At 39.4% G+C, this 26347-nt stretch overlaps 2 protein-coding genes across 2 annotated transcripts; one reads left to right on the top strand and one right to left on the bottom strand.

Moving 5' to 3' along the window:
• Positions 1 to 712: 712 nt before the first annotated feature.
• On the top strand, positions 713 to 9738 carry LOC121631923 (cAMP-dependent protein kinase type I-alpha regulatory subunit). Its single transcript, XM_041973005.1, has 11 exons — positions 713 to 864; positions 2421 to 2623; positions 4163 to 4333; positions 4424 to 4515; positions 4603 to 4664; positions 4742 to 4788; positions 4879 to 5037; positions 5186 to 5246; positions 5448 to 5569; positions 6974 to 7055; positions 7227 to 9738. The coding sequence occupies exons 2-11, from the start codon at positions 2450 to 2452 to the stop codon at positions 7397 to 7399; spliced, it is 1143 nt and encodes a 380-aa protein (XP_041828939.1). The 5' UTR covers positions 713 to 864; positions 2421 to 2449; the 3' UTR covers positions 7400 to 9738.
• fam20a (FAM20A golgi associated secretory pathway pseudokinase) lies at positions 9062 to 26040 on the bottom strand. Its single transcript, XM_041973004.1, has 11 exons — positions 24591 to 26040; positions 22251 to 22444; positions 22116 to 22166; positions 20073 to 20151; positions 19604 to 19696; positions 17779 to 17894; positions 13374 to 13554; positions 12036 to 12145; positions 11872 to 11953; positions 11732 to 11791; positions 9062 to 11584 (listed from the first exon to the last, which is right to left on the bottom strand). Exons 1-11 carry the CDS (start codon positions 24962 to 24964, stop codon positions 11314 to 11316), a joined length of 1611 nt encoding a protein of 536 aa, XP_041828938.1. The 5' UTR covers positions 24965 to 26040; the 3' UTR covers positions 9062 to 11313.
• Between the last annotated feature and the right edge of the window lie 307 nt (positions 26041 to 26347).

Raw genomic sequence — 26347 nt, 5'->3', positions numbered from 1 at the left:
TAGTATTTGCTAAGACCTGTGTCCATAAATAACGGTCACAGGACTGACAGGTAGTAAGTCACATTTATGATTATCTTATTAAGATCACCATTGCATTTGTCAAGGAAGTGTAATCTCTCTCACAAGCTTAGGCCTCTGTGATATGTAACACAGAATTTTCAGCTGACTTTTTTTTCTTTTTGAAAAATAAATATTTAAAACCGTTTGTGAGCTTTTGTCTCTTTTTCTATTAGTACTGTGAGCATTTTATCTTGTGAGCATTTACCTTGTCTTATAAGCATTTTTCTGAGTGTGTTTGTATGGCGCCTGTTGGTGGCAAGTCAATTCAGCATGATGAAGTAATAGCCTATGTCCTCCTATGCCTTCATATAAAATAGTTTTGAGAAGTTAAAGTTTTCCGTTTTATGTAAATCATAACTTTTTGTTTTAGTTTAGATTTTTCCATTGAAAAGTGAAAGCTGCATTAGTCCATTTTAGTAGTTTGATGATGGCGTGCCCACCTCTGAATATAACTTTAACTTTTTAACAATTAAAAACTAAAGACAGCTCCGCTAGATTTTTATTCTCACTTTTTAAAACACTTTTTTTTTTTTTTTTTTTTTTCTTAACAATTTCATTGACGTCACGGTTTCTGTACGGTCTCCTTTAAGGTTACCACGGGTTACGAGCTCACATGTCAGAACGAGGAGAATTGACGTCAGTGAAGGTTGTTGATTGGTTCTCAGCCGTATCCGGTGGGGCAGCGGTCCAGAGCTAGAGAAAAAAATCGAAACGAGGAGGAGGATCTGGTAACGGTGCGCTTTGTGAAATATCATACATCCCGAGTCTCCGTCGAAAGGCTCGGAAGATTTTTTACAGTTTATTGTGAGTATTTGTGCTGTTTCGGCTCGTGGAACGTATGACCTCTGTATAGGTGAAATTTGTTTCCTCCGTCTCTCGTTTGTTTATGATAGAACTCAAGATGGCGTCATTGGAGGAGAGCTTTGCCTTTGCACAGAGCTAGCCAGCTAGGCGTCAAACCAGACGCTCTTTTTGACGCACAACGTTTGCCAAAGAAGGTTAAGCTTGGGCTAACCATTTTTATTATTCATCATAGTACTTATTTAGTTAGTAAAATGTTTAGATGCGTTGTACTAAAGCATTATTTTTTTACGTGAGAAGTTACTTGACTGCAGCCGCCTGTCTCATGTTAGAGCCTTCCTGACCTAGACGGTGCTACAGACAGGGCATTTGCTTTATACTTTAACGTAAGGCGCTTATATTCCTTAACTTGCAGTCAATAAGACTCGTATTTATTGATTTATCCCCCGACTCCAACATATTCTCCTATTTTCTCGTTAGCAAGGTCATTGTGCGTGGTAATATTTTTTTCCATATGTAATCGACGTTCGTTTTGATGGACAGTAGAGGTAGAAGTAACTGAATCGAAGAAAGAACATCTTATAACACTCAAGACCTTTTAAACGAAATTAGACTTATTATGTAAGTCCTGATGGTAGATGTAGCCATCGCCTCTTAATTTATACCAGCTGATCCAAAAACAGTATCATCTAACCACTTACGTACCCCTGTGGTAGGTTTGGATTAAAGTAAGCCTGCCAAGTTTCCTCCTCGACTGTAGTTAGTTACATAAAGGATATGCCAAACTCATCTTTGATAACAAGGCTAGTAATCTCCCTTGGGCCTTGTCAGATTAGAAATGATCCGAATCCTATTATGCTCATTGCACATGTAGGATACACTGGTAGGCACAAAATGGATTGTTCTGTTTGTTTCACAGGACTTGTTCACTCATTTACTCCCCCGAAATGCACATTGATTACAGCCTGGCTTTAGGGTTATGCCTGTTCTGGATTGTACCACTTGATTAAGCTCAGAGCCAACTAATGAAACTTATCAGGCGATCTAGGATCTGTCATGCTATATTTCTCTGAAGTAGTATTGTGTTTTGAAATGTTGAAAAGTCAGCCATGTGCATTAACTTTTTTGCTTGCGTCTGTTTCACAGTGTCTTCATCATTTGTCTAAATTAAGGCCTTGTGCATGTTAAGACCTCAAACATAGGCAGTTGCGCTTCTGTAACAGGGTTACAATGAGGCAAATAACAGTTTAGTGTAAATAAACTCAGGACAGGCAGTGCGTTCGTTTTACATTCTTTCTTTAGTCAGATATTTGTGATCGTATGACTATTTTTCACTCCTAAGGAGCGCTCAGGCTCCATAACGACAAAACAGCGACCCATTTCTCTGCGTCTTCTCACTTTGGCTCTATTTTTCTCACATTCTCATGTTTTATGCCCGTCCAGTTTCTCATCCTGACTTGCACACACATCTGTAGTGTATCGCTCTTAGTTAACCCAGTCAATTCATGTTGTGCACTGATGATCTTACATCAAGTTCTTTCTTCCACTCCCGTACAAAGGTTAGAGGTCACAGAGCAGGTTGGTTGTCATGGCATCTGGAAGTACGAGCAGTGAAGAGGAGCGAAGCCTCAGGGAGTGTGAGCAGTACGTGCAGAAACACAACATTCAGCAGCTGCTGAAGGACTGCATCGTCCAGCTGTGCACCTCCAGGCCAGACAGGCCTATGGCCTTTCTCAGGGAGTACTTCGAGAGGCTTGAGAAGGTTTGTGTGCATTTTTGTTGTTTCTATGAGTCAGTGGACAGAAAGGAAGTAATTACAGTGTGAAGGCTGAACATCAAGCAGCCTTATATTGCCTCACGCTTTCAGTTTCTTATAAGCCATAACATATCAGCTAAAGTTGTTTAAACAGCACACAATATTACCTCTTAATATAATTAAGAATAACTATTAAATCACTTAGTCAATTGAGAACTTTCAGTGTCATCTCTTAGCTGAAGTATTTTGTATTTAATTATAAATACATTTATTAGTTTTTGTTGATGTCTCCTGTCACTTTCTAACTTTTATTTATTTGTCTTCTTGAAACAGCATTTTAGTTAAGAAATACATACTAATAGAATTAAACTGTAGCATTACAGATAGATTAACCTCCCATCAAACCAGCAAGCTAAAGCCACTTTTATTTCAACTTACAGAGTTACATGCATACAACTCTGCAAGTTTCCCTATTATTCTTTTAAAGTTGAGTGACTTTTTTCATTGTTTGTCCAGTTTTTGTGCAGCTTCAGTCCAGATCCAAAGTGTCTGGATGTTTACACCTTTTTGTTTTATTCATTATTCTTATTTGAGACTTCTGGCTCTGTACCTTGACACATTCGATCTGAAATGAAAACAAATACTGACTTATTTCTAAGCTTCAGTTTCATTAAGTTTGCATCAATACTGAAAGAAGTGTGTGTAATAAAGCTGTTTAAAAACATGGTTATTATGCAAAGGATTAAAAGTAACTTGAGACTTCTCTCTGAAATCGTTCCTTTATCTAAGTAGTTTCTGTGCTGCTTTTTTCCCCCACAAAACTGCTCACTTGTGGTTTAGAAATTTTTTAAAATGATAGTTGCCATGTTGATTGTGGTTTTGCTCTGTCGTATAAGGGAGAACAAATGAACCACAAAAGAATTTAATAATCAGAAGTCTGAGAGTTCAGTAACAGCTGCTTCACCAGCTGCATACAGACAAAAAATTTACAGAACAATGGTCAGATTAAGAAACACCAGTATGAAAAAGAATAAAGTTTTCTGTGATGAAAAAAATGCACTTTTGGTTTTTCAGCAGAACCTCAAATTATTTTCCACAACATGCAAATCCCTGGTAAGACCAGGATGGAGCATTGACGGATAGAATTAGCCAGCAATGTCAGTTCTGACTGGAGCAACAGGAGGGATGCAGAGGTATCCGGGAGTCTTATGTTGCTCAGACTCAGCCAAATGCATCAAAACTAATTGGCCGTGTCAGTCACTTGACCTCAGTTCACTCAAGCTGCTTTTTCACTGGCTGGAATAAAGCCAGAGACAAAATACAAGTTGTGGACTTTAAATTCTTTTTTTGTTCATTGTTGTTTTTTTTTTTGGGGGGGGGGGCATTCTTTTCCCCCCACATTTTTATTTATACGGTGATATAAACACATTTATACTGGTGATGAACATGTATGCAAATGTATCCATTGTTTTTCATTAAAGCAAAATATCTTGTGGGCTGACAGTGGTCCTTTCTCATCAGCTCCATTTCTTTTCTATTTCACAGGAGGAGGCCAAGCAGATTCAGAACCAGCAGAAGGCCAGCAGTTCTCGTTCAGACTCGCGTGATGAGGAGGTGTCCCCACCCATGAACCCGGTGGTAAAGGGACGCCGGCGGAGAGGAGCCTTCAGTGCGGAGGTTTACACAGAGGAGGATGCAGCTTCATACGTCAGAAAGGTGGACACAGCAGAAATTTATTAAAAAAAAAAAAGACACAAGCAGCGTTGCAGTGTATTTGATCTACGCCGTTTACTCCTGTTATTACAGGTCATTCCAAAAGACTACAAAACAATGGCTGCTTTGGCTAAAGCCATCGAAAAGAACGTGCTCTTCTCACACTTGGATGACAATGAGAGGAGGTATTTGTCCCACACAATGCTCGAATGAATTTTGATGTTGAGGCGTCTCTGTTCAGCAGATCAACTCACCAACGTTTTGTCTTTCAGTGACATATTTGATGCAATGTTTCCAGTAACCTATATTGCTGGGGAAACGGTTATTCTGCAAGGTAGGATTACACATCTTCACTGTAGATTGTTCCAAAGCAATAGCATGTTCACATCTGACACTGTGTTATCTCCTCAGGTGATGAAGGTGACAATTTCTATGTCATCGACCAAGGGGAGATGGATGTGAGTATCTGTTCATCATCACTGATTTATACAAACAGTGACCCCTTTTTTTGGTTACAATATTTGGTCCCAATCCTTTCAATCTGGCAGGTGTATGTGAACAACGAGTGGGTGACCAGCATTGGGGAAGGAGGCAGCTTTGGAGAGCTGGCTCTGATCTACGGCACCCCGAGGGCAGCTACGGTCAGAGCCAAGACCAACGTGAAACTGTGGGGCATCGACAGAGACAGCTACAGGAGAATACTCATGGTAAGGAAACATGTTTTAAAAACTGTGAAAAGAAGACCGCCAGTCGTAAATTTAGGTGGTGTAATCATGGTTGAGTAAGACCCCTGACAAATTCCTAACTTTGTTTTTGTTTTAATGTTGTTACAATAACAAATCATCTATTCTTTAGGGGAGCACTTTGAGAAAGAGGAAGATGTACGAAGAATTCCTCAGGAAAGTATCCATTTTAGGTAGGTTGCTTTTGTGTAAATTAACTCCATTTCAAAATGTAAAAATAGACACATTATATATGGCAGGGAGATAAAAATAACATGAAAGTGTATGTTAAAAATATCTCTCCTTATAAAAAAAACCCAACAATGACAGCTGCAACCCCTTTAAGAAATGTTTTTGTTCTTGTCACTGAAAACTTTCCTGTGTTCTGTCCTCAGAGTCTCTTGATAAATGGGAACGTCTGACAGTTGCTGATGCCTTGGAACCCGTCCAGTTTGAGGACGGACAAAAGATCGTTGTGCAGGGAGAGCCTGGAGATGAATTCTTCATCATCTTAGAGGTATCCACTTGAGAAATAGTTTTATTCTTTCACAGGCAAACACAAACGCACTCATACACACACACACACACACTTGTCTTCAAATAGGTCAGTGGAGAGCAAAATTTCACATTGTATCAGTTTATTTGCTTCAGAGTTTAAATTGTTTCTGGATGTGTCCGTCATAGTTTTAGTAATGTCTAATCAGATCTAAATTATTAGAATGGTCTATAAGAGCTTTGATTTTTATGTGAATTTATAGTGATTGTAGTTTTTTCTAGTTGAAAATTATTTTTTTAGATAGATTTTCGCACTGGCACAGTTTGGACCACGTTAGGCCTCATTTATGCTCAACATTAAATATGCATATGGACTGACTTCTGTCTGTCTTCTGCATCCTTTACATGTATTTCAGTCTGTTTTCAGAGAGCCTGCAGACGTGTAGCCAGATGGAGCAAACAGAGCAGTAATGTTTCAGTTTGGTTGATGTATAACCAGCAATAGGAGCAAAGAAGAAGCCACAATGTGTTTAATGGCTGCTCAGACCACAGCCGTCTACTATGTTACTTCTCTTTATGTCTCTTTCTGAGACTGTGCATTATCATGATCTCCTCCACACTTGCCATGTTTGTCTGAAACTGACTGTTGGAAATCACAAGTGAACTCGAAAATCTGCACTGCCCTCTAGTGGGTGTATTGCCTAACAACGATGCCATGTGAAGTACACATGGGAGTACAAGGGCAGTGACATTTGACATGGACATGCCTCTTGGGAGTGTGAATGAGGCTTTAAATTAACCCTGTTCTACTTCCATGTATAGCATTGTTCTTTCGGAATAGTGTGAATAATTTTACACACTGTTGTGGAGCAAACAAGCAAACACTGGTTAACAGTAGTCTCGAGCAGTTTGCTTACACTGTGACCCCAAATGGACACTTGTTGTGTTGGCTGCTTGTCATACTGGGCAGATTCTTGTGAAAAGTGTATTAGTTTGAACCCTAAACTACATACAGTAACCCAGAGACTACAGAAACTATTTCTCCACTGTTTATTTGTAGTGAATGGGCCAGCTGAAGGGGCTCGATTTTAGTTTTCGGTCCCGGCCAATCGAAGAGCTGGGTTTTCCCTCTTCCTCCTACTTTTTTTTCTTCTTGGTTATTGGCCTTTTCGGGCAATACTGCCACCCACGAGCAGCTGTAACTGCATGACGTAGGCCGCTTGAGTAAAGTGCAGTGTAAAAGCAAAGCAAACCCATGAAGGTGTGACACTTCTCAGCATTTCCTGCCCAATCAAACTGAGTCCCTTGGACTATTCTGGTATGACATCTAAGGATGTAAAACTCATAGTTTGTCATAGACATGTATTAGATCTTTCTGGTACTACAGGCTCAAGTAGGTGCGTGTGTGTATGTGTGTGTTTTCCAGGGTTCTGCAGCTGTTTTGCAGCGTCGCTCAGAGAATGAAGAGTTTGTTGAAGTGGGAAGATTAGGACCATCTGACTACTTTGGTAAGACCTAAAGCACAATCATGTCAGTGTTTCACTTCATGCAGTTCAGTCATTATTATTATTCTGTTACTGGTGGCACAAAATGTGACAGTATGGGATTTTTATGTCTGCCCAGTTCTATAAACACTGAATATGATCATCATTAACAGACATTGTGTCTCTGTTTTGCAGGTGAGATTGCGCTGCTGATGAACCGTCCTCGTGCTGCCACCGTGGTCGCCCGCGGCCCCCTGAAGTGCGTCAAGCTGGACCGGCCTCGCTTCGAGCGTGTCCTGGGCCCCTGTTCGGACATACTGAAACGCAACATCCAACAGTACAACAGCTTCGTGTCGCTCTCTGTCTGAAGGAGCGACTCTCCTCTTCCTCTCTTCTGTCCACACCCCTTCACCTTCTTCTCTCCTTTCAGACCCAGGGTCCACAATGCAATTTGCTTTTTTTTTTTTGGTCACATTTTTCTCATTTCCTTTAGCTTTTTACCCCCTCTCTCCTCTCTTTGTTACACACACAGATCATTTTGCTGTCATGCAGCGGTGACTTTTAGCCACTCACCAGCGCTTGTACCAGCTGCTGTACGCTACCTTGTAGGCACAGTTACATCACATGTTACTTATGTTTTTTATATATAAATATATATTTGCTGGTTACACTTTGTCTTTAGATTTAAACTCAAAGCAGGAGATTCTGAAAGATTTTAGGGTCTTAGACTGATGAGACAGACAATCAGACCTTACAAGGCGCTTTTGGTTAATTTGTTAGATTTATCTTGCAGGTTAAGGTGAAAACTGCTTATTCACTCTTTAACATGTTCCTTTTTGACATCAGTTAGCTTGATTAGATGTACAAAGCAGGGCCTAAAAACTATAGAAGACAGGAAGAATATGATTGCATCAAACCGTCAGCCTTTTTTTCCTCTTGAGTTTCAGCTGTAATATAATGCTCAGTTTGTCATACTTTGGTTCTCTTTAATGTGTGATGAGACAGCCATGTGTGGGTTTGGCTTAGTTTAAGAGAGCTTGTACAACTTAAGCTTTTTAATTGTGCAGCTACCAGGCTAGTGCCAAATTTGATTATTGTCACAGCGCAAAGATGCATAGCTGCCGAGATGCAGTGCGTGTTCTGTCGCCTGGAGCTCCAACAGGAAGTAGTTACCACCCTTATCGTCCTCGTAATACATAGAATGACCATACAAGAACTGCCTTGAATATAATGAGAAGAAAATACAAAAATAGAGAGAGAAAAAAAACGTATTAAGTCAGTATTCAGTTTATTTAGTATATACCAAAAAACTTGGTCACTTCTGCTATGGTTTGTAATGAAAATGTTATCATAGTATAGTTAAATTAATCATAGTTATATTATTGTCATTGACAAAATTATAAAACTTCTGGTTTGGAGTGATGGTGATCTTTAAAGATATGTTTATCTGTCTTTTGTAAACACTTATTTTTCCATAAATTCTATTTTAGGTGTCCAGTGCCACAAAGTAAATAAATGCTTCTTCTTGTCAACTGACATTAACAGTATGTAATTGTATTGTGTAAAATGTCATGGGAAACTTTTTAAAAATAAAGGCTAATTACAGTTTTATTGAAGTGAAGTCTTGGAGAATTGGGTGGGGAAGGGGTTATGGGTTAACGTATTTTCAGGACATCTAAAGTATTTATGTATCAAAGCTTCACCCAGGTGAGCTGACAGGCAGATCAAGCAGATATTTATTTAAAACTAGTGTCATTGCTTATTGCCTGTTTGAAAAGGTGGCTGTCTTTTCATCAGAGTAGCTTGTGACTTGTTCTCTATGCTTACTTGGTATGATGTTTTTAGGCATCCAGTGATCTGGTGTGAATGGAGGCGTGTATTTAAAAAAATAAACAAAAAAAAACCTTTCTTGCAGCTTTGTGCAGGAGCAGGAACTTTTGTCAAATATTCGGTTTGTTACTCGCTAGCTTAACTGCTTTAAGACTATTTAAATGGCATAAAATGTTTTTTTTTTTTTTTTTTTTTTTTCTCCCTTATTTTCAAAGATCTTTACCAAATGACACGATGTTGACTTCTGGATTATAGGCTTAACTCTTCATTCCTGCCTCATCGTCTTATACCAGAATTGACCTATAATCAGTTGTCTGTTTTGTCTCATTCAGAGCACTTGTATGCCCTTAAAATCAAGACGTGTTTGATTTTTGGTGCCGACTGAAGAGGAGTTAGGTAGGTGAGATGAGCCTTTGATAAGGGATTTGAGTTCTTAAACTGATCATCTGTTCTCCCTAAACTTCAGGTTATCCTTGTGGATGTGGTTATATATGGATTTATGTCTTCTGACAACACATCCTATTCATCCCGATCCACAGGAGATGACTCCGTTAGCGGTGAAGGATTCACTTTTGTCAAATCATATTCTTGTAAATAGCTGCATCATGGGTCAAAACGTTTTTAGCCACACTGCAATCGTCCCGGTTTGCCTTAGCTTACCTAACCTGGGCTTACAGTAGTAGTCAGTCACTCCTGCTAGCCCAACCTTCAGTGAGTTTGTTCGGGCGTGCGGCACAGGAAGCTGCAAGCCATCAGAGGACCATTCTTTTTCTATTCCACCCTGTATTTAGTTTGACCTTCTGTATGTGCAAAGATGTTTATCCTTTTGGTATAGATTGTTCCAGATGGCAGTTTAAGCAATAAAAAGAAGTAAAAATCATCCAACTTTGTCTCAGACTTCATTCTTTTACTTGAAAATGTTTACATCTGCAGTCCTTCTCTGCAGTTTGCCTCTAACACTAGACCTCTGGTTGTATCGGTTAGCACAGTCCACCTGAAGCTGTAACCAGTGATTATTTTAATCATAGAGCTCTGAAGATCACCATACTGTCCAACCACCAGTTACACAATCAGAACTGTTGTTATAAAGGACTGAAAATGAACAAATTCTCGACTGAAAGGCTGCAGCATGGTTTTCTTAAATGCAGTAGCGTGGCTTTTAAACAGTTTGAAATGCTCCTCTATCCATTAATTTTAACTAATCGCACCAATAGTTTTCAATGAGTACCTTCTGACCTTGCATGTCTGAAAGGGTGCTGTACCACATCTGCACATCAGGGGGGGACATTGAGCTTCTCTGCAGGAAAAACAAGTTCAGTCTCGGTCATAGATTATTTCATTCTTGGATAATGATGGAGATTTTTTCCTTTAATAGTATGTAATCTTGCATTTCAGGCAGGTTTTCAGGTTGTTTACTCACTCACTTTACCAAAAACCAGCATATCAGTGTTGAGCCTGTGCTTCAGAGAAAGACTTTTGCACTTAAAGCCACCCGATCTGCTTTACTTAAAATGATATAGCAACTTTTGTTTCTCTTAAATATTCATGCTTACTTACTTTGCTTTTCATTACACAAGAGTGATGGATTATATCCATTTTGTCAGAAAAAAAGGACCAAAGCTCTTAGTTGCTCAGTGGAAACCCACTCGGGTTTCCTAAAATAACAAGAAAGTAAGTTTACATTTCTTAGATGACTGGTAACCGCTACAGATTTGCTGTTGCTCTGTCTCAGCCTTCAGTTGACAGATATGTTGTAAAGCTGTTTAAACACTGATTAAAAAGGATTATAAGTCTGGAAAACAGGGTGGAGTGAAGCAAAGTGGCTGTTTAATAGGTATCACTTTTCCCAGCTCTTGATTCTGCGCACACACACACACACATACACTTTTGTTATTCTTAGGTTATAAATTCTCTTTAGAACTTGTCCTCATAAAGTATCTTTATTTAAGAATTGTAAAAGATCTTTCTTTCCACAGTGAGAACGTACATCAGGATAAATTTGACAAACTGATCCAGTGCATGACTGTTTTCTCCTACAACGTCACTGCATGCGTCCATGTGTATGACAGGGGTTTTGTGTATCTATAAGTTTCTTGTCTTTCTTTATGTCAGTGTTTACTTTGCACGATGCAATTTTGGCTAATTTGTTCACTCAGAGGTCTTTAATGAAATGTAAAACTTTTGACCTTTTTGTTCATTAAAAGTAAGGATCTTGGCATGTTGGGAATTTAAAGGTACAGCTCTCTCTGCTGTTAGGCCCCATAGTAGTTCATGTTCTCAACCTCAACAATGACATTCCTCTCGCTCTGATGAGCCCCTCTGGAGATTCCTATTAAGATAAACTATTAAGGACTCTTCAACCTGAAACCTGAGCTGTCTTGGCACATAAGGGGATCGCACTTCATCACAAAGTCTTCAAAAGCAGCTCTGAAGTCAAGCGACTCTTCCTCTGTTACCTGGCCTTTTTCTTCCTTATGGCAGTCTGTGTTCCTGCTGTTGATTTTACAAAGTCTTTTGTGATCACCTCATTCTCCCCTAGCCTCCGGATGCAGCGCTGGACCACTCGCAGAACCTTCTGTAACCTGCGGTCCAGCGCTAAGATGTGGGGCTCGGTCAGGATCGGCCATAAAGGATCTCTTTTGAGGGACTCCTTCATCACATCACTCAGCCTGAACTCTGATCGGGCCAGGAGCTGCAGTCTCAGCAGCGTGGAGTGCTTTATACTGGGGGAAAAAAAGGGGGGGGTTGATGAGTACATTATGAATTTTTTGGTTAGAAACAGTTTGAAATTACACAACTGTGAGTTAAAGAGAAACAAATTTCAGGAAAGAGGTAAAATATACATCCACAACAATCTGAGCTGAACTTACAGGCAACACTGAGATAGTGGAGCCAGGATGGACATCTCATCTCTAGCGTGCTTCCCAAACCTGAGCACAGGACCTTGAGTCAAATGATTTACAGAAATTTAAACAAAGTGCACATTTAAACACAAATTTAACTGTCTCACCCTCTGGCATTGTCCAAGTGAAGAAGAAATCCCTCATCCCCAAATTTGGTGAAAATCTCAAAGTGGTGTCTGTCCATGTTACCTGAAAAATAATGATACTTTAAGAAGTTTAGTAAATGTAATATAATCTGTATGATAACATGAAATATAGTGGCAAGCCGTACCTATAAGAAAGTCAAAGATAGACATGTCTATGATGTTGAGCAGTCTGTTGCCTGAGTTATATGGATGCAGCTCCTTTATTGCATCACAGTAGAATGGATTCACTTCCCACCTTTAAAGAAAACATATATAAGAGAAATAAAAAAAAGATTTATGGAGATCTTTATTAGCCAGAAAGCAGAATCTACACCCAATGTGTACTTTACTGGATACACTTGCTCAGTTGCTTTTAGCACAAATAGCTAGTCAGCATCTCTTTTAGGCATGAAGACACGGTCAACATGACCATCAAGATCACAGTGAGGAGTGAAGGGGATTTAGGTGACTGGGTGAGGTGTGGTTGTTGGAGTGTTTCAGAAAGTGTTGATCTACAGGGATTTTCATGCACAACCATGTCTAAGGCTTAAAAAAGTATGATGCTGACATGTCCATCCCTTTATGTGACAGTGTAGCATCTTCTGATGGTTACTTCCAGCAGGATAATGGACCATGTCACAAAGCTCAGATCATTGACTGGTTTCTTGAACATGACAGTTAGTTCACTGGACTCTACATTCATTAGATCTCAATCCAACAGAGCAGCTTTGGGATGTGGTGGAACAAGAGATTCTGATGGATGTGCAGCTGACAAATCTGCAGCAACTGTATGATGCTATCATGTAAATGTGGAACTAAATCAATGAGGAATGTCTCCAACACCTATTTGAATAGAAATATGGTGGTTTTAAAAGGCAAACAAGAGAGTCCAACCCAGTCCTAGCAAGGTGTACTAAATAAAGTAGCTGGTGAGTGTGTATTTGTTGGCTAGTGTCCTCTCAAAATGTTTTGCACCATGTGGTATAAAGTTCTGTGTATATTCTACAGTTTCAGAGTAAATAAATAATTTCCACACTTGATACTTAGTGATTATTTTACTGTAATTCATCTTCATATTAACTGTTTCTCCCAAATGTCCTTCCTCAATTTACAAATAACCAAGTGTATTATATTTGTCCCATTTGATTGGTCTATTGTTTGTTTGTCACCCTGTAAAGCCCTTTGTAACATGTATATAGAAGTGTTCTATAAATAAAATCATTATTATTATTATTATTGAATAACTAAGTTATTTATCTTTTTTAATGAAATTCTGTAAAATCATATGATTTTTTTCGAAAATATTTATGCAAAATTCTAGAAAAGTTCAAAGGCTCCATGAATTTAAAACACCCCTGTAGGTGGCTGCATTGTTAACTAAAATTATTATCCTGCCTGTATTAATGCCATCTGATCTTCCCACTGAGCCACACTATAACAGTATAGTACACAAAAATGGAGCTAAAGTGTGCGGGTGTTCTTACTCTTCATGTCCGGTGAAGGTGTAGGAACGTTTCCAGGGGTTGGGGATGGAGAGGCGTGGAGCAATGCTGAGGCCTGGCAGGTAGGCGGAAAGTGAGCCCTCCAGCAAGTCAGGGTTCCCGCACACTGCATACTCCGTCTTACACACATACAAGCACTTGGCAAAGAAACACGTGTTGTTCGCTGTTTGGAAAAAACAGAGCAAAAATCTGGAATGTAAAATGAGTTTGCTGGTCACATGAAATTATATGCTTTTTTTTTTTTTATCTACTCTGCCTTTCCTTCTAACTGAATGCCTCTACCAACAGCAAGAGAAACAGTTGGTCCCCAAGCTAAATAACTCAAGAGAAAAGACAAGGCACAAACATGTATGCTTGTTTCCAAGATGAAAAGCAAATTGCAAACAAGGTAATTGGTACTACGTGCTTTCAAAACTCAGAATAAGCATGTCACTCTGAGCTAAATCTCCTCTTAATGTGGTGTCAGCCATGCCAGTAATAAAATACCACTTAATTATTGCCTAATAATAAAATGAAATGAGAAAGGAACTGCTTCATTGCATATTTAAATTTGTTAAGACCTTTAATGCTTCTCAAAAACATTACCTAACACAAGCTACACGACATATGATGCAAATAGTTTTTTATTTTAGCCACAATAGATATTTACTGTGTTTATAGTTTATTGAGTTCTCACATTTTATACAGATGTGAGTAGTATCAATGTTCTCAGCAGTTTTCACATGTGATACATTAAAGAGCATATAATATTTGGGGTTTCTTTATATTATTATTTATTAATATTCTAACACATTGGCGTGTTATGAATTTTGTTATGCATGTAAAAGGTCTGCAGTTACAAATCTTGAAGTCTACGCCAAAAGGTGTTAAGGCCTTTTCACACCAAAAATGGTTGCAAATATTTTTCTAGTGCAAGTAGAGAGCAGAGTCCAGAAATATAGTTACAATACAATAGAAGTAATTTATATAATAGGGGCCACCATTTAAAATAAGCCAATCAAATTACAGCTAAGATCAAAGCCTATACAACATGCTAAAAGATGGACAGCTCCACTGCTCTGCTTCACAATGTTGTCATTTCTTTATTGTTTATAGAATATTATCAGTCATGATCAGATTTGTGGATGATAATTATCATTAACCTTTTAAACTTCAGGTCTCTTATTAGTTGAAATGGTGTCAAACTGCACCAAACTGAGCCAAAGTGGCCAGTTTGGACACTTTGTCTGAACTATCTGTAATAAAACCTCTAATTTTGATGTGCTTCACTAAAATTACCAGGATTTTCAGTTTCTCCTGCAGTCCCTCCTCCCTCTATTTTCAAATTAGGTAGTCTGCATGTTGTTCCCCCACCTAGATAACAAGTGCAAGATGCACCTAACTTTCCCTTCAGTTTAGATCCGTAGAGATGATAGAATTTTTTCTGTTTATATTAGATCTTTTTTTTTTTTTTTACTGCACTATACCATGCAGGTTTGTGCCATTATGACTTGTTTTTGTGAGGTTTTTATTCTAACATGCTTTTTAGTTTTTGTATTTATGTAGCTGCTGCACACTTAAATTTCCCTCTGGATTAATAAAGTATATATCTATCTACCTATATCTGTTTTAATGCCACTTTTACAATAACTGTAAAGATGCATAGAAGTTACTTTGCCATTTTAATTTATATATATGTATATATATATATATATATATATATATATATATATATATATATATTTTTTTCAGCTCAATGCACTGAAATATATCTGAATAAAACGTTGGAATCAGTAGCAGGCAGAATAAAAAAGACATTCCCTACAGCACTGCCACGTTCATCTACTCAGTTAAAATGGTCCACTTCAGCAGTCTACACAAACCCACGTTTATCTTTCCTACATTTGCTGCATGTGTATTTACCACATTGTGAACACTTTTCAACACTGTGGTTCCGGTTGTTTTCTTCAGCACCTGACTCTGCTTTTTTCTGAGGAAATGTCCTGGGGTTTGTTGAAGCTGCAACTTTTTTCAACTTCAGGGCCTTCTCTTGCAAAAACCTCTTTCATAATTCCTCTGCAAGGTGAACCAAGAAAAAGTTGCCTTTTTATTCAGTGGACACTGTTCATGCTTTGTAGGTACAACACATGCGCGTTCATTGCTGCCAGATCGTGCATGTTCCTGCCCGTGCTTTCTGGTCCAACGTCAACACCACACTTCACATCACACCACACTGTTTTTTTTTTTTTGCATGTTTCTTCAATCTCCACTTTCTGGTGCATGGTGCTGAGAATACAGACAGATTTTTTCTTATTGGGTGCAAACACCATCAGCAAAGCACTGTCAGATGTGAACACCTGCGTGGGGAATTCCTTGCATCGTGAAGCATCCTTAGCTGGGGGTGGAACTTCCCGTCTTATCTTGATCATGGTGCCAAGAAAGATTTCGTTTCTTTGCAGGAGCCTGTTAGACAGTGACAGCGATGTAAAAAAAAAATGTCCTGCCCACATTCATAAATGGCTCCATTAGTTTCATGACCACGTTCTCTGACAGTCGCTCTCCTGTGGGACGAGAGGGGTCTTTTCCTAACTTTGCAATGGTATTGCACATAAATTTGGTCCCCAAATCTGCTGCAATCCAAAATTTGATTCCAAATTTCTCAGGCTTGGATGCAATGTATTGGATAAAAGGACAGCGTAGCTTTGTTGGGAAAAGCTGCTCATCGACGGTAATGTGTCGTCCTGGGTTGTAAGACAACACGCAGTTTCTGATGAAACATTGCCAGATGTCAGATAGCAGCAAACTTGTCCTTTTTCACTCTCCTCACGGGTGTCTTTGTTTCATGACTGCTTTAAATCTGTTTCAAAGCACTGTTTCATTTATGGCTGGCACAAGGAAGTGCTCCGACCAAGCATCACTCACCACTCTCACTTTGGATGTTGCTGCTCTGGTAAACAAAACAGAAATGAAAGCCATCAGCTCATCAACAGCCAAGCTCCAACTTGGGTCAGTTCTGCAACCTTGATGTCAGCAACATGTTGATGTTGATCAAGCACAAGAAACTCTGGTGAGGGCTAGTGATTTTATGCTTGGCGTACTCTGTAGGCTCTCCTCTTGTCTCTCACTCACAGCAACATCATCCGTGGATAACTGTATCTGCGCTATCCTTTGCAACAATGAATGTGACTTCTTCTCCACCATCATAATCACAGTCACCCATGGCCTGCATCAAACCTCCTGAGGAGAGAGCCTCTTGCATGAACATGCAGCAGACATCAAGTCTGCTCAACACGTCTGTGTGTCTGCATTTATCCAGATAGTTCAAAGCATCACTCAGGCTTCCGCCCACAGCAATTACACACATTCATTACAAAAAGTGTTGATGTGCATAGCTTTGCAGCTTCACTTTACAAACGATTGCACAACCATAAGGATGCAAAGTTGGTTTTGTGCTCAATGAATGGGTTGTGACCTGCAAATATATCTGTGACTTTGACCTCTTTGTCTTGGTATATTCACACATCATCTGAATAAAGCTTGATGACATTGCAAAGTGTTGCACACTATGCATGAACATTGTGATTTGCTTCTCCACTCTAACTAGAAAGACTCATATCTCGCCTCTATGAACTTTCTAATGTTTCTATAGGCCACTTTCAAGAAGTGAAACATACAAATCAGGGAATTTAGCGTGTAATCATGTGTGTATACTGAAATATAATCAAGTTAGAAGATAAATCTAAACGAATATCAGGTTCTCTATTTGACTGAATTTTTTATCTCACTCTGTCACCTGAACTTGGGGTGAAGAAAAAGCTCATGCATCATAAATGAGGAACATTAAGTGGTTCTGTTCATCAGGAGAAGCGGTGGTCCACCTGTGTGACGAATCTCATCCTGAAATGAGCCTCGTATGCCGAGCAGAGGTCTGCATTAGGTCCGCTGAAAAAGCAGCAGCCATAATTTTCCTCCTGGACTTCTGATTTTTTTAAATTCCAACTGGGGCTTTGCTAATGTCCCAAATAAGAAAGCAGGATTTGGCTTGTATTTAGAGATTTAGTAAAAAGTAGACAGTATGGAGCTAAATTCTGGTTCTCATTGTTCTGAGAGTAGGCAGGCTTTATTCTTTCCTACAGAGAAAGCACTGCTCCTGAATCATGTTTTTGAGTCCACTTTTCTGTCTTAACATTATGATATCCTACATGTTTTAATCACCAGCTACCAAACTAGAGCTGGACAAGCTTTTTGGGAGAAAGTGGCAAGAGATGTTGCAGCAGTGGGTGCATGGGAGTGATATACACATACAGAATTTTCCTCTCATTTAAAGCATGCAAAACATTTTGTTTTCTTTTTTGTATACCACCACAACAAAGATATGTATGGGTTATTTAAAGGTCCTTGATGGTACCTGGTGAGGTGAAGAACACAGCTCGTAGGTCTTCATTGTGGGTTACTTGGAGAACTTCTCCTGCGGCATTCACTCGCCTCCCTGCCACTGGTGGAACCCTCCGGAAGTCAAGGATCCTAACGAAAAGGATGATTAGATTTAGAAAAAAACTCCTACGAGAAAATATTGTTTTATTCCAGAATAAGAAAAATTTTTAAACTTCATACCAGCATGAACCTCACATTTTTACCTCTTTACTAGCTTTCCTCTAAGCTTTAGTTTGACACATAAATGCAGCCTTATGACAGCGTCCACACTGTAACACAGCTAGCTGTGCTCAGATGCACTATCAAGAGCTTATACGTCCCCAAGGACCATATTTCAGTCGTGTCTCACAAACAGTAATCAAACAATCAATGTAAGATGCTGAATTGCCGTTTCTAAAATTGCTGGCATTCCCAACTGCTGATTGCAAACAATCATGATAAAGGCTTCTGGTAGCTAAGTCAGATGCAGCAGAGAGAGATGACACACTGCTTCAAGTGGAAAACATGACAATTAAAACAGAAGGGAAAACAGAAGCTGGAAAGCATTATATCTAAAAGGCTAAAAGATCTATATTGGAGCAGATCTGGGACACTTCTTGCAATTGTTACCATTTATGACAAGACACCCCTGTTGTTTGCTGTCTGTCTGCGTGGTGAAGTGATGACTTATCATTGTGTGTGGCTTTTTAATGATACTGTCTAACTCAGATGATTGTATTTCAGAATGAATCACCTCACCTCGGCTTATAGTGAAGTTGCATAAAGATGTGTGTGTGTCAAGCTTGTGTCCAAACACTGTGGTTTGTACTGATTGGGGTGTTGGGAAATCCTGGGCTGTGCAAAAATGTTGCAACCTTTCTGAAAGCTGAAACTTTTATTGCCAGAAGGAGGATTTGCTTTTTTCTAACCTATATTCTAAACACCAGTTGGGATTTCTAGGATTTTGATTTTGATGGCTTTTTTCTTTCCATTTGTGCACATGTGACTATAGAAGTTTTGATCTGATTTGAGTTTTGATAAGCATGATAAAATTTATTATATAATCCTCTCTCTAATTTCATGTGCACACAGCAAGATTAGAAATAATAAAAAAAAACATTACAAAGAGCAGTCAAGAAAGAATCCACCACATCATGTGATCTGATAAGGAAGCAGACTTGAACAGATCGGAGGCTGTTGAAGAGCAACTTGCTGTTACCTTTGTGACACTATTCTACATGGAGCAATAATAAACTAAATGATGAGAACACAATTTGGAAGAATGCAGTCAACACAGGTTTTTCAATTCATCAGAGAACTGGGGCCTAAAATGGGGCCAAACACTCCTGCAGTCTTACTCAGCTGCCAAAGAAACAGCATGTTGAGGCAGTGCTTAGTCTCAGCGGTGCTTAATAGCAAACATCAGCAGGCTGACATGCTTATGATGCTGATCCCTCCCATGAAGTGGAGAATTTTAAGAGCTGGCAGGGTTGCTGGTAGCAAAATCAACCAAAAACTACCAGGCTGGATGTCATGAAACTTGGAGGAAAGATGAAGGAAAGGTAAAGAATGAGCTCAGAGCATTAAATTATAGTGGGAAAAAGGTGCTGGCTAGTAGTATGCGGCTGGACACAGTTACCCCTCAACATCAAAACTTTTTTAGAAGCTCCATATACATGAGTACACCTCTAAACATAAGTGTCAATAATTAAATAACAGGTGTAATTTAACCCTCAAGAACCAGCATCATACCACTCCACTAAACAGACATTAAGACACTCGTCAGTCAGCAGAAGCAGTGAAGGGAAGATGAGCAGTACCTGTCCAGGTGAAAAGCAGCGATCTCTGCATTATGTCTCTGGAAGTCAACAAAATAGAAGAAGTCTTCTGGAGTCTCCTCGTCTCTCTGCTGCCTGAGACACACATACACACACACTGATGAAAAATGTCACTTATTCTTATATGTACCTTATGATCAACTAGACATACACGGGGAGAACAAGCAAACTCCACGCAGAAAGGCCACTGTTCAAACCTCTCCCCCAGCTGAGGCTCGAACCAGTGACCTTCTTGCTGTGAGGCTGCAATGCCTTCCACATTTTCTGTAATTTTCACACCTTATTCAAACATATTACCATTAATCAGACATATCACAATGGAGTTTGACATGAAATTCAGTCTTCAATTTAATAAGTTGCTAATGGTAACCTGAGTGTCATTTTAAGCTGGAAATTATGGGCACCAACTCAATGTGGGAAATCACTCATCAAATGACGATTCACTTCTCACCTCATTGGTTTAAACATGACTTTTGCAAAGTTGCGCAGCTTCAGAGCCAGCTTCAAGTGATGGCCACTAGGTTTTACCACTGCAGGAGAGACGGACAGAAGATGTGAGATTCAATGGCAATTTTAGAGGGTGGGGTGGCCAGGACCAGCTCTCTGGCCACCCCAGTTTTAATTGTTAGCATGTCAAGTTCATTAACATCAAAACCATGGTAAATGCCTATCCTTTGCTTTTATGACATCTATATTATTTTTTTTTGTTATTTGCAACTTACTCTTATAAGTATAAATTTTTCACATTTTTATTTTTAATTGTTTTATTGCAGTTGTTTAATCATTGTGTCTTTTCATGTTCTTTTGTGATTTGTACAGCACTTTGGGTTGCTCTAAGACATTTGATAAAGTGCTACATATATTATATATAAGAAACACATACAATATAATTGTGTTTTTTAAATTATTGACAAGAGGTCACAACAAATTTTATAGATATATTTGCTCGGTAGAGTCAAAGTTATGTATGTGGCTGACCCAGTGTTTGAAATATGGGCAGACAGTATGAGTGGGATTCAAGGCTTTGGTTGGTTTTTCTATGTTAACCCTTAAAACAGACCTTAGCTGGAAGATTTTTGCAGTTACAAAAGCAGCTGAACATTTGGTTGATCTTTGGTCTATTTGTGTGTTTACTCTGTCATATGAGTAATGTTTAAAGCCATTTTCCTCTGCAAGATAAAGGACTTTTTGTGCTTGTAATACACATCAGTTCTTTTTAAAGTTCACATCTTGTATAACATTATTTAAAATATGTAAACAGAGTTTACACTGAAAAGAGCTTAAAGCTGTTTTAATCCCTGATTCAGATTCAGATTCTAACCCAAGTTAACAACGATCCCTCTGGACTTTAATTAGAAATATCTACTGGCCCCCACACACTCACTTCTGTCTTATGTTGACCACCCTATTACAATGTTCCTGGATACGCCACTGTTGATATAGTTTTAAAAAATGCAAAAGTAAAAGAATTAACAGGTTGCTTAGTCAGTAATTCAGCTTTTTGCTTGAGTGTTTTGAGGTTTATTTAAAATATGCACTCTTGGTCTGCCTGATCCCTGCGATAAAGTAACTGGGTGTTGGTTGCACAGCTTGTGTTCTCTCAGCATCTGTTTGGTTGTAAATTATGTCAGCTGTAAGTCAAGCTAACCACAAGCTAGCCTGCCCCTGCTGTGTCCCCTGAAACTTCAGTGTATTAATAGTTAACAATCATATATGGTTTACAGTAAAACATATCAAAGGAAACTGTGCTGCTACAAACATTTGTTGTGAATAGTGTTGCTGTTTGAAACTGGAATAATAAGAAAGTCTTCTAAGGTTAAATATAAACAGGTTGTTTTGGTGCTTGTTTCCTCTTGGCAGTGAGTCATGTTTATGTGGTCACCCACTACACTGTGCAGCGATGCTGGTGAGGCACATACAGGTCAACAAACACAAAACATACAAAAAAGGAAGCTATTTTCCTTTTTTAATTATCATAAGTTAAGCCAAACAGCACATTGCAGCCTTCACATGCATTGTAACATGTACTGCAACAAAACTCCATCCAGCAGCTTAATTAAAATGTTTTTTTTGTGTGTACATTTGCATCTTTAGCTTGTGTGCTGCTTGGAGTCAAAGTAGGAGATGACAGCGTAGGTGGTGGATGGTGTGTGAAAGCTTCCCTTGGAGCAAGCAGATATCAAGCGTTTAATTAAGAGCTCTGCCTGGCATTTATGCCCCCAGAGCAAGTGTCTTACACAATAAAACAAATCAGGATTCCTGTGCCAAATGAAAAACAAAATCTGAACTATCACAAAGGCTGTAGTGTGTTTGTCTCTGATGGTACTGCCAAGCAGCAAAGGGGGAGGGGAAGGGAGACAAAGAGAGAAACAACGAGGCTTGTCAGAAATCAAACTCTGGATACTACAACATGTATGAAAAACTGCATAACATGAGATAAAAGCTGAAACTCCCTGAAAGTGTTACATGATAATTAAATGGGAGTTCATCAAACCTTGAGTGCAATCACATGCTCCTTTTAGGGCTTTCTCATCCTGGGTGTAATCTGTAAGAGAATAAACTCATAATTTAGCACTTATTTATCAAAATGCAAAGCTTTTCTTAAGTGATTAGCTTGTAATCCCATCACCTGCACTGACAACTGTCATGTTCTGCATCTCCTTCAGGAGCTGGAGGATGGCTGGGTCATCCCGGGAGTACAGAGCATAGCGGTTTATTCCCAAATGGAACTTTAGCCAGCTGGCGTCAGGGTCATAGATAATTTCTTGCTCTTTCACAGTAACATTGGCCAAAGCTGCTGCTTCATTGTAGAGTTTCATATGTCTGAGGAGTAAGATGAAGAGCAGAAGTCGAGCTGAATGCAAGGATTCAAAATTATCTTTCCATTTCAACATCAGAACTATAAGAAAGAAGTTGACACATTTAAGTACTGTGTTTTCCTGTAATGCCATCCACCCACCCATACATCCATATTCTATACATGCTTTAATCCTATTCAGGGTCTTGTGTCTGTTATACCATCCAACTATAATTAATTTAGAAGCCAACTTATTAAACAGTTAATTTTCATCTCAACGATGATGTAAGAAGAAAACCACTTCAATTATGAAACCATACTTTAATAAAAGAATCATTTTATCTCACAACAGTCTTCTGAGAAGTGATTTTCCTGCTGGTCATGTTAAATTTCCTGATTTAAATTTCCAAAACCACAAACTTTCCTTTTTGTCCTGATCCTGACTAAACCCTCATTTTATATTTCAGAGGTGGAAGGGGGGGTCAAAGATGATTTGCTGCTGATAGACCTCTGATCTGAAAAGATAGGTAGTAGCAGAGGCAAACAGGCCTGTCTCATGAGCGTTTGAACATCAAACTCGCCACTCTTACCAGTGTTGATGTCATCATCACTCAGATGATTCTGCAACACTGCTGTGATGGGGAGCAGAGCTTCCTCTTTTTAGCACATGTGCATTACAAAGTGGAACAGCAGCAAGTTAATGATGATTTCTTTTTTGTTCATCAATATGTGTAATATGTGATACCTTTAGAAATCGGCTGTCCATGCTGTTAGTTTGGGGAATTTATGGGAAATCTTGATGGGGGAGCTAAGCTAACAGCTAATCAGAAGGAACCCAGAGAAGAATTAATTTTTCCCATCTTAAACAATTCAAACTGGATTTGGACCAGTAGAACTGTGAGTTGTGGAGGATTAATTGCAAACAACATGGAAGGCTAAGAGCAACACAAATGTTTTTCAACTGAAAAAAAAAACAAGAACAAAAGAGAGAGAACTGATGCAAAAATCAGACAGTGAGGTTTGAGCTAGTTTACAAAGTGAAACTATCTGTACCCCAGCTGTAAGCTTAGCCATTCTTCATGATCCCAGCATGATACTACAAACTAATAGCATCTGGCCGCTGTATAAAAAGAAACTGACAACACAACCCTACTTAAAAAAAAACAACAAAACGCCCCAAATCCCTTGGTTTTCCACTTAGCATATTTTAGGGATAGCATATAAACTTTTATTGAATGTGATTTTTATTCAGTGATTTACAACTCGTTTTGTCACCCACTTTTAAATTGGGGTTTTTGTTTTTCTTTTAATGCAACTTTAATAAATTTGACACGAGACAAGAGTGATCTGATACCAGGCAAAAGCCTGGACCAAGAGGGGCAGCACATGGTCCCTGCTGACCAAGCTGACTGAGAGGGACAGTGAAGCAAACTCTATCACAGCAGGCTTGAAAACAAACAGATACTGTGGAGCAAAAATACAATACAAGCAGTGGCAGGATATATTTAAAAAACAAAACGTGACTTTAACTGTTTGTTTCTGCAGCCTCTGTCAAAAGGTGTGTTTATTGCACTGTTGAATGCTGCAATATTTTGCAACAATAGGCCTTTGAGCTAGCAATTATTTTTGTGCAAATTATGAAGGCAGCAGAGAAGGAAGATCAATTACTTATATTCTTATTTTCCACAGAAAGATCCCAAAATCTCTGCGTATCTCTGAGGGAGTGTTGGGACAGACAGACAGCCTCGCAAGCCAAAACAGCAACAGCTCCCAAAGATTAAGATGGGCTTTAGGAGTTTTAAGCCCTTGTTCACCTAAAAGAGAGTTCCAGATGCAAGCTGTCAGAAAGACATGTTTGGGAGGGTTTTTCCGCCCCAGCTCATTTGACATTTCAGTTTTATGATGGACACACTCTTCTACACATCCCTGTCTGCCTGTGGGTGTATATCTCTAACCATGGACAAAGTGCAGTTATGTTCATGTGTTTCTTGTTCGCCTTGGAGGGGTTTGACCATTGTGTCACTGACCCTGCCTCTTGACCACAGCAAGCCTCAGCACGTGCTCTCAGAGTGGGAGCTTTCAGTCACTGTGAGCATGCTCTCAAATAAACAGATGCTGCAAAGAAAATGCAAAATGAAAAAAAGGAAAAAGATAAAAGAAACAGATGCTGACCTTTCCCAGCGTGACACCTTCTTCTTATAATACTCGATCAGCTGCTCCACCTGCAGCAGCTTCTCCTCTGGCCCAAGTGCTGGTGTCTGGATGTTGTACAGAGGGTGAGCAAACAGCTTCTCCAGCTTTGAGCCTATATCAACATTTCCAGATATAGTAGTGCCATCCTGCAGCGAGGCATAAGTCCAGTTGGAGAGCTGCGGTGTTGCGATGCCTTCCAGAATGGGCAAGCTGAGGTTGCTGGAAGCACATGTGCAAGTTTGTCCTGATGTTTGTCTCAAGCTCCGCAGTTTTGGCAGGAGGATAAAGTAGAGGTCAGCAGAGAAGATTGCTGTAAGAGTTGCAACTAAGAGGAAACGGTCTCGTCTCATCATTGAATCAGAAAAGGCTTACAGAAAAGGAAAGGAAAAAAAACAAGAAGATGAGAAAAGTTAAACTATGTGCTGCTCCAGAATGTGAGGCATCACTTGTAGGTATCCTCTCAGCCAGCTAGGCAGATCCAAGCAATAACAGGTTTGTCCAAGTCTCTCAATTTTTTTATTCTCTCTGTTTTAGTCTGTTCCTTCCAGCCTCAATTTTTCTCCTCCTCCTCCTCCTCCTCCTCCTCTTCCTCTAGCTGCAACTAAAGAACGAGCTGAGCTGAGAGTGAACATGTGTTAGCAGCAGTCACTGACAGTTTGGCTGCTTTCAGGGACCTGCTTCACTGAGGAGGAGCGAGTGTGTATTTATCTAGTGTACATTGTGGGTGTGTACATCAAAGTATGTACACACCCACAATGTGTGTGTACACAGGTTAGCAGATTGAGACAGTGAGTGCAATCAGGGTGAAGAGACCACTCACAGAGAGGTAACAAAGCCCTTAAAAGCAGGAGGAAGAGGTGAACACAATGCTCTTCTTATCACAGCAAATCTGAATGAAACTTTGTCCGTTAGTGAGTCCACTCTGATGCAATGTGTGTGTGATCAAGCCCAGTTTCATTATCATGTGCAGAGGTTGGCTGCCTTCCTCTTGTTTTCTCTAGCAGAAAGATTGCAAGTATGCATATGCAGATTTACAGGTTTTTGTAGAAACTTCTTAAACTGGCAAGAGTGCATAAATTGCCTTGATGTTCCTACTGTTTCCCCCAGGATTCTCTTCCTTGTGTCATCTTCTTGCCTCCTCCCTGCTTCTCCTTCTTTAGTCCACTTTCACTTCTCCTTCGACTTCATCAAATCTTCTTTTCCTGTGCTGCCATCGCATGCTTCTTATCATCCCTGCATGAAACTTTCATCCTCTTTGCTCTATTCCCATCTTTTCTACCCCTCTCTTTCTCTGTTGACTCACTTACTTTTTCCACAGATCACCAGTCTGTCTTGCTCCAGGCAAAAAATTCCCAGCTGCACTTTCCTTCCTGCTGCATTTCCCACACATGAATCCCTCGCTTTTCTCCCTGTCACGCTGATATACAGAGAAGCACAAATTGAGGAAAGGCTGTGGCGGAACAAAAAAAACATAGTTCTTGCACAACTTCGGATGGGGAAACAGCCAAAAATAGCATTTCACATAGTTTTACAGACCACTTTTTCTTAAGTATGTCCCTACCTGATACCTGCAAAAACACATGGTAATTATTGTCCATGTCTTCTCTCGCAGCTCTATAGCGAAGCAATAAAATCCTCACAGAGTATTTCATAGCCTGCATCTGTTGTTATTGTGGTGTTTTGGAACATCTGTCGTCTCCTTGGGTATGCGTGAGTGTGTGTGTTTGGAGCTCTGG

Source organism: Melanotaenia boesemani, chromosome 21 (assembly GCF_017639745.1).
Source record: "Melanotaenia boesemani isolate fMelBoe1 chromosome 21, fMelBoe1.pri, whole genome shotgun sequence".
In the NCBI taxonomy this organism is placed as follows: Eukaryota; Metazoa; Chordata; class Actinopteri; order Atheriniformes; family Melanotaeniidae; genus Melanotaenia; species Melanotaenia boesemani.
Note: the sequence above shows the minus strand (reverse complement) of the source record. Positions and strands in the feature narration are given on the sequence as shown.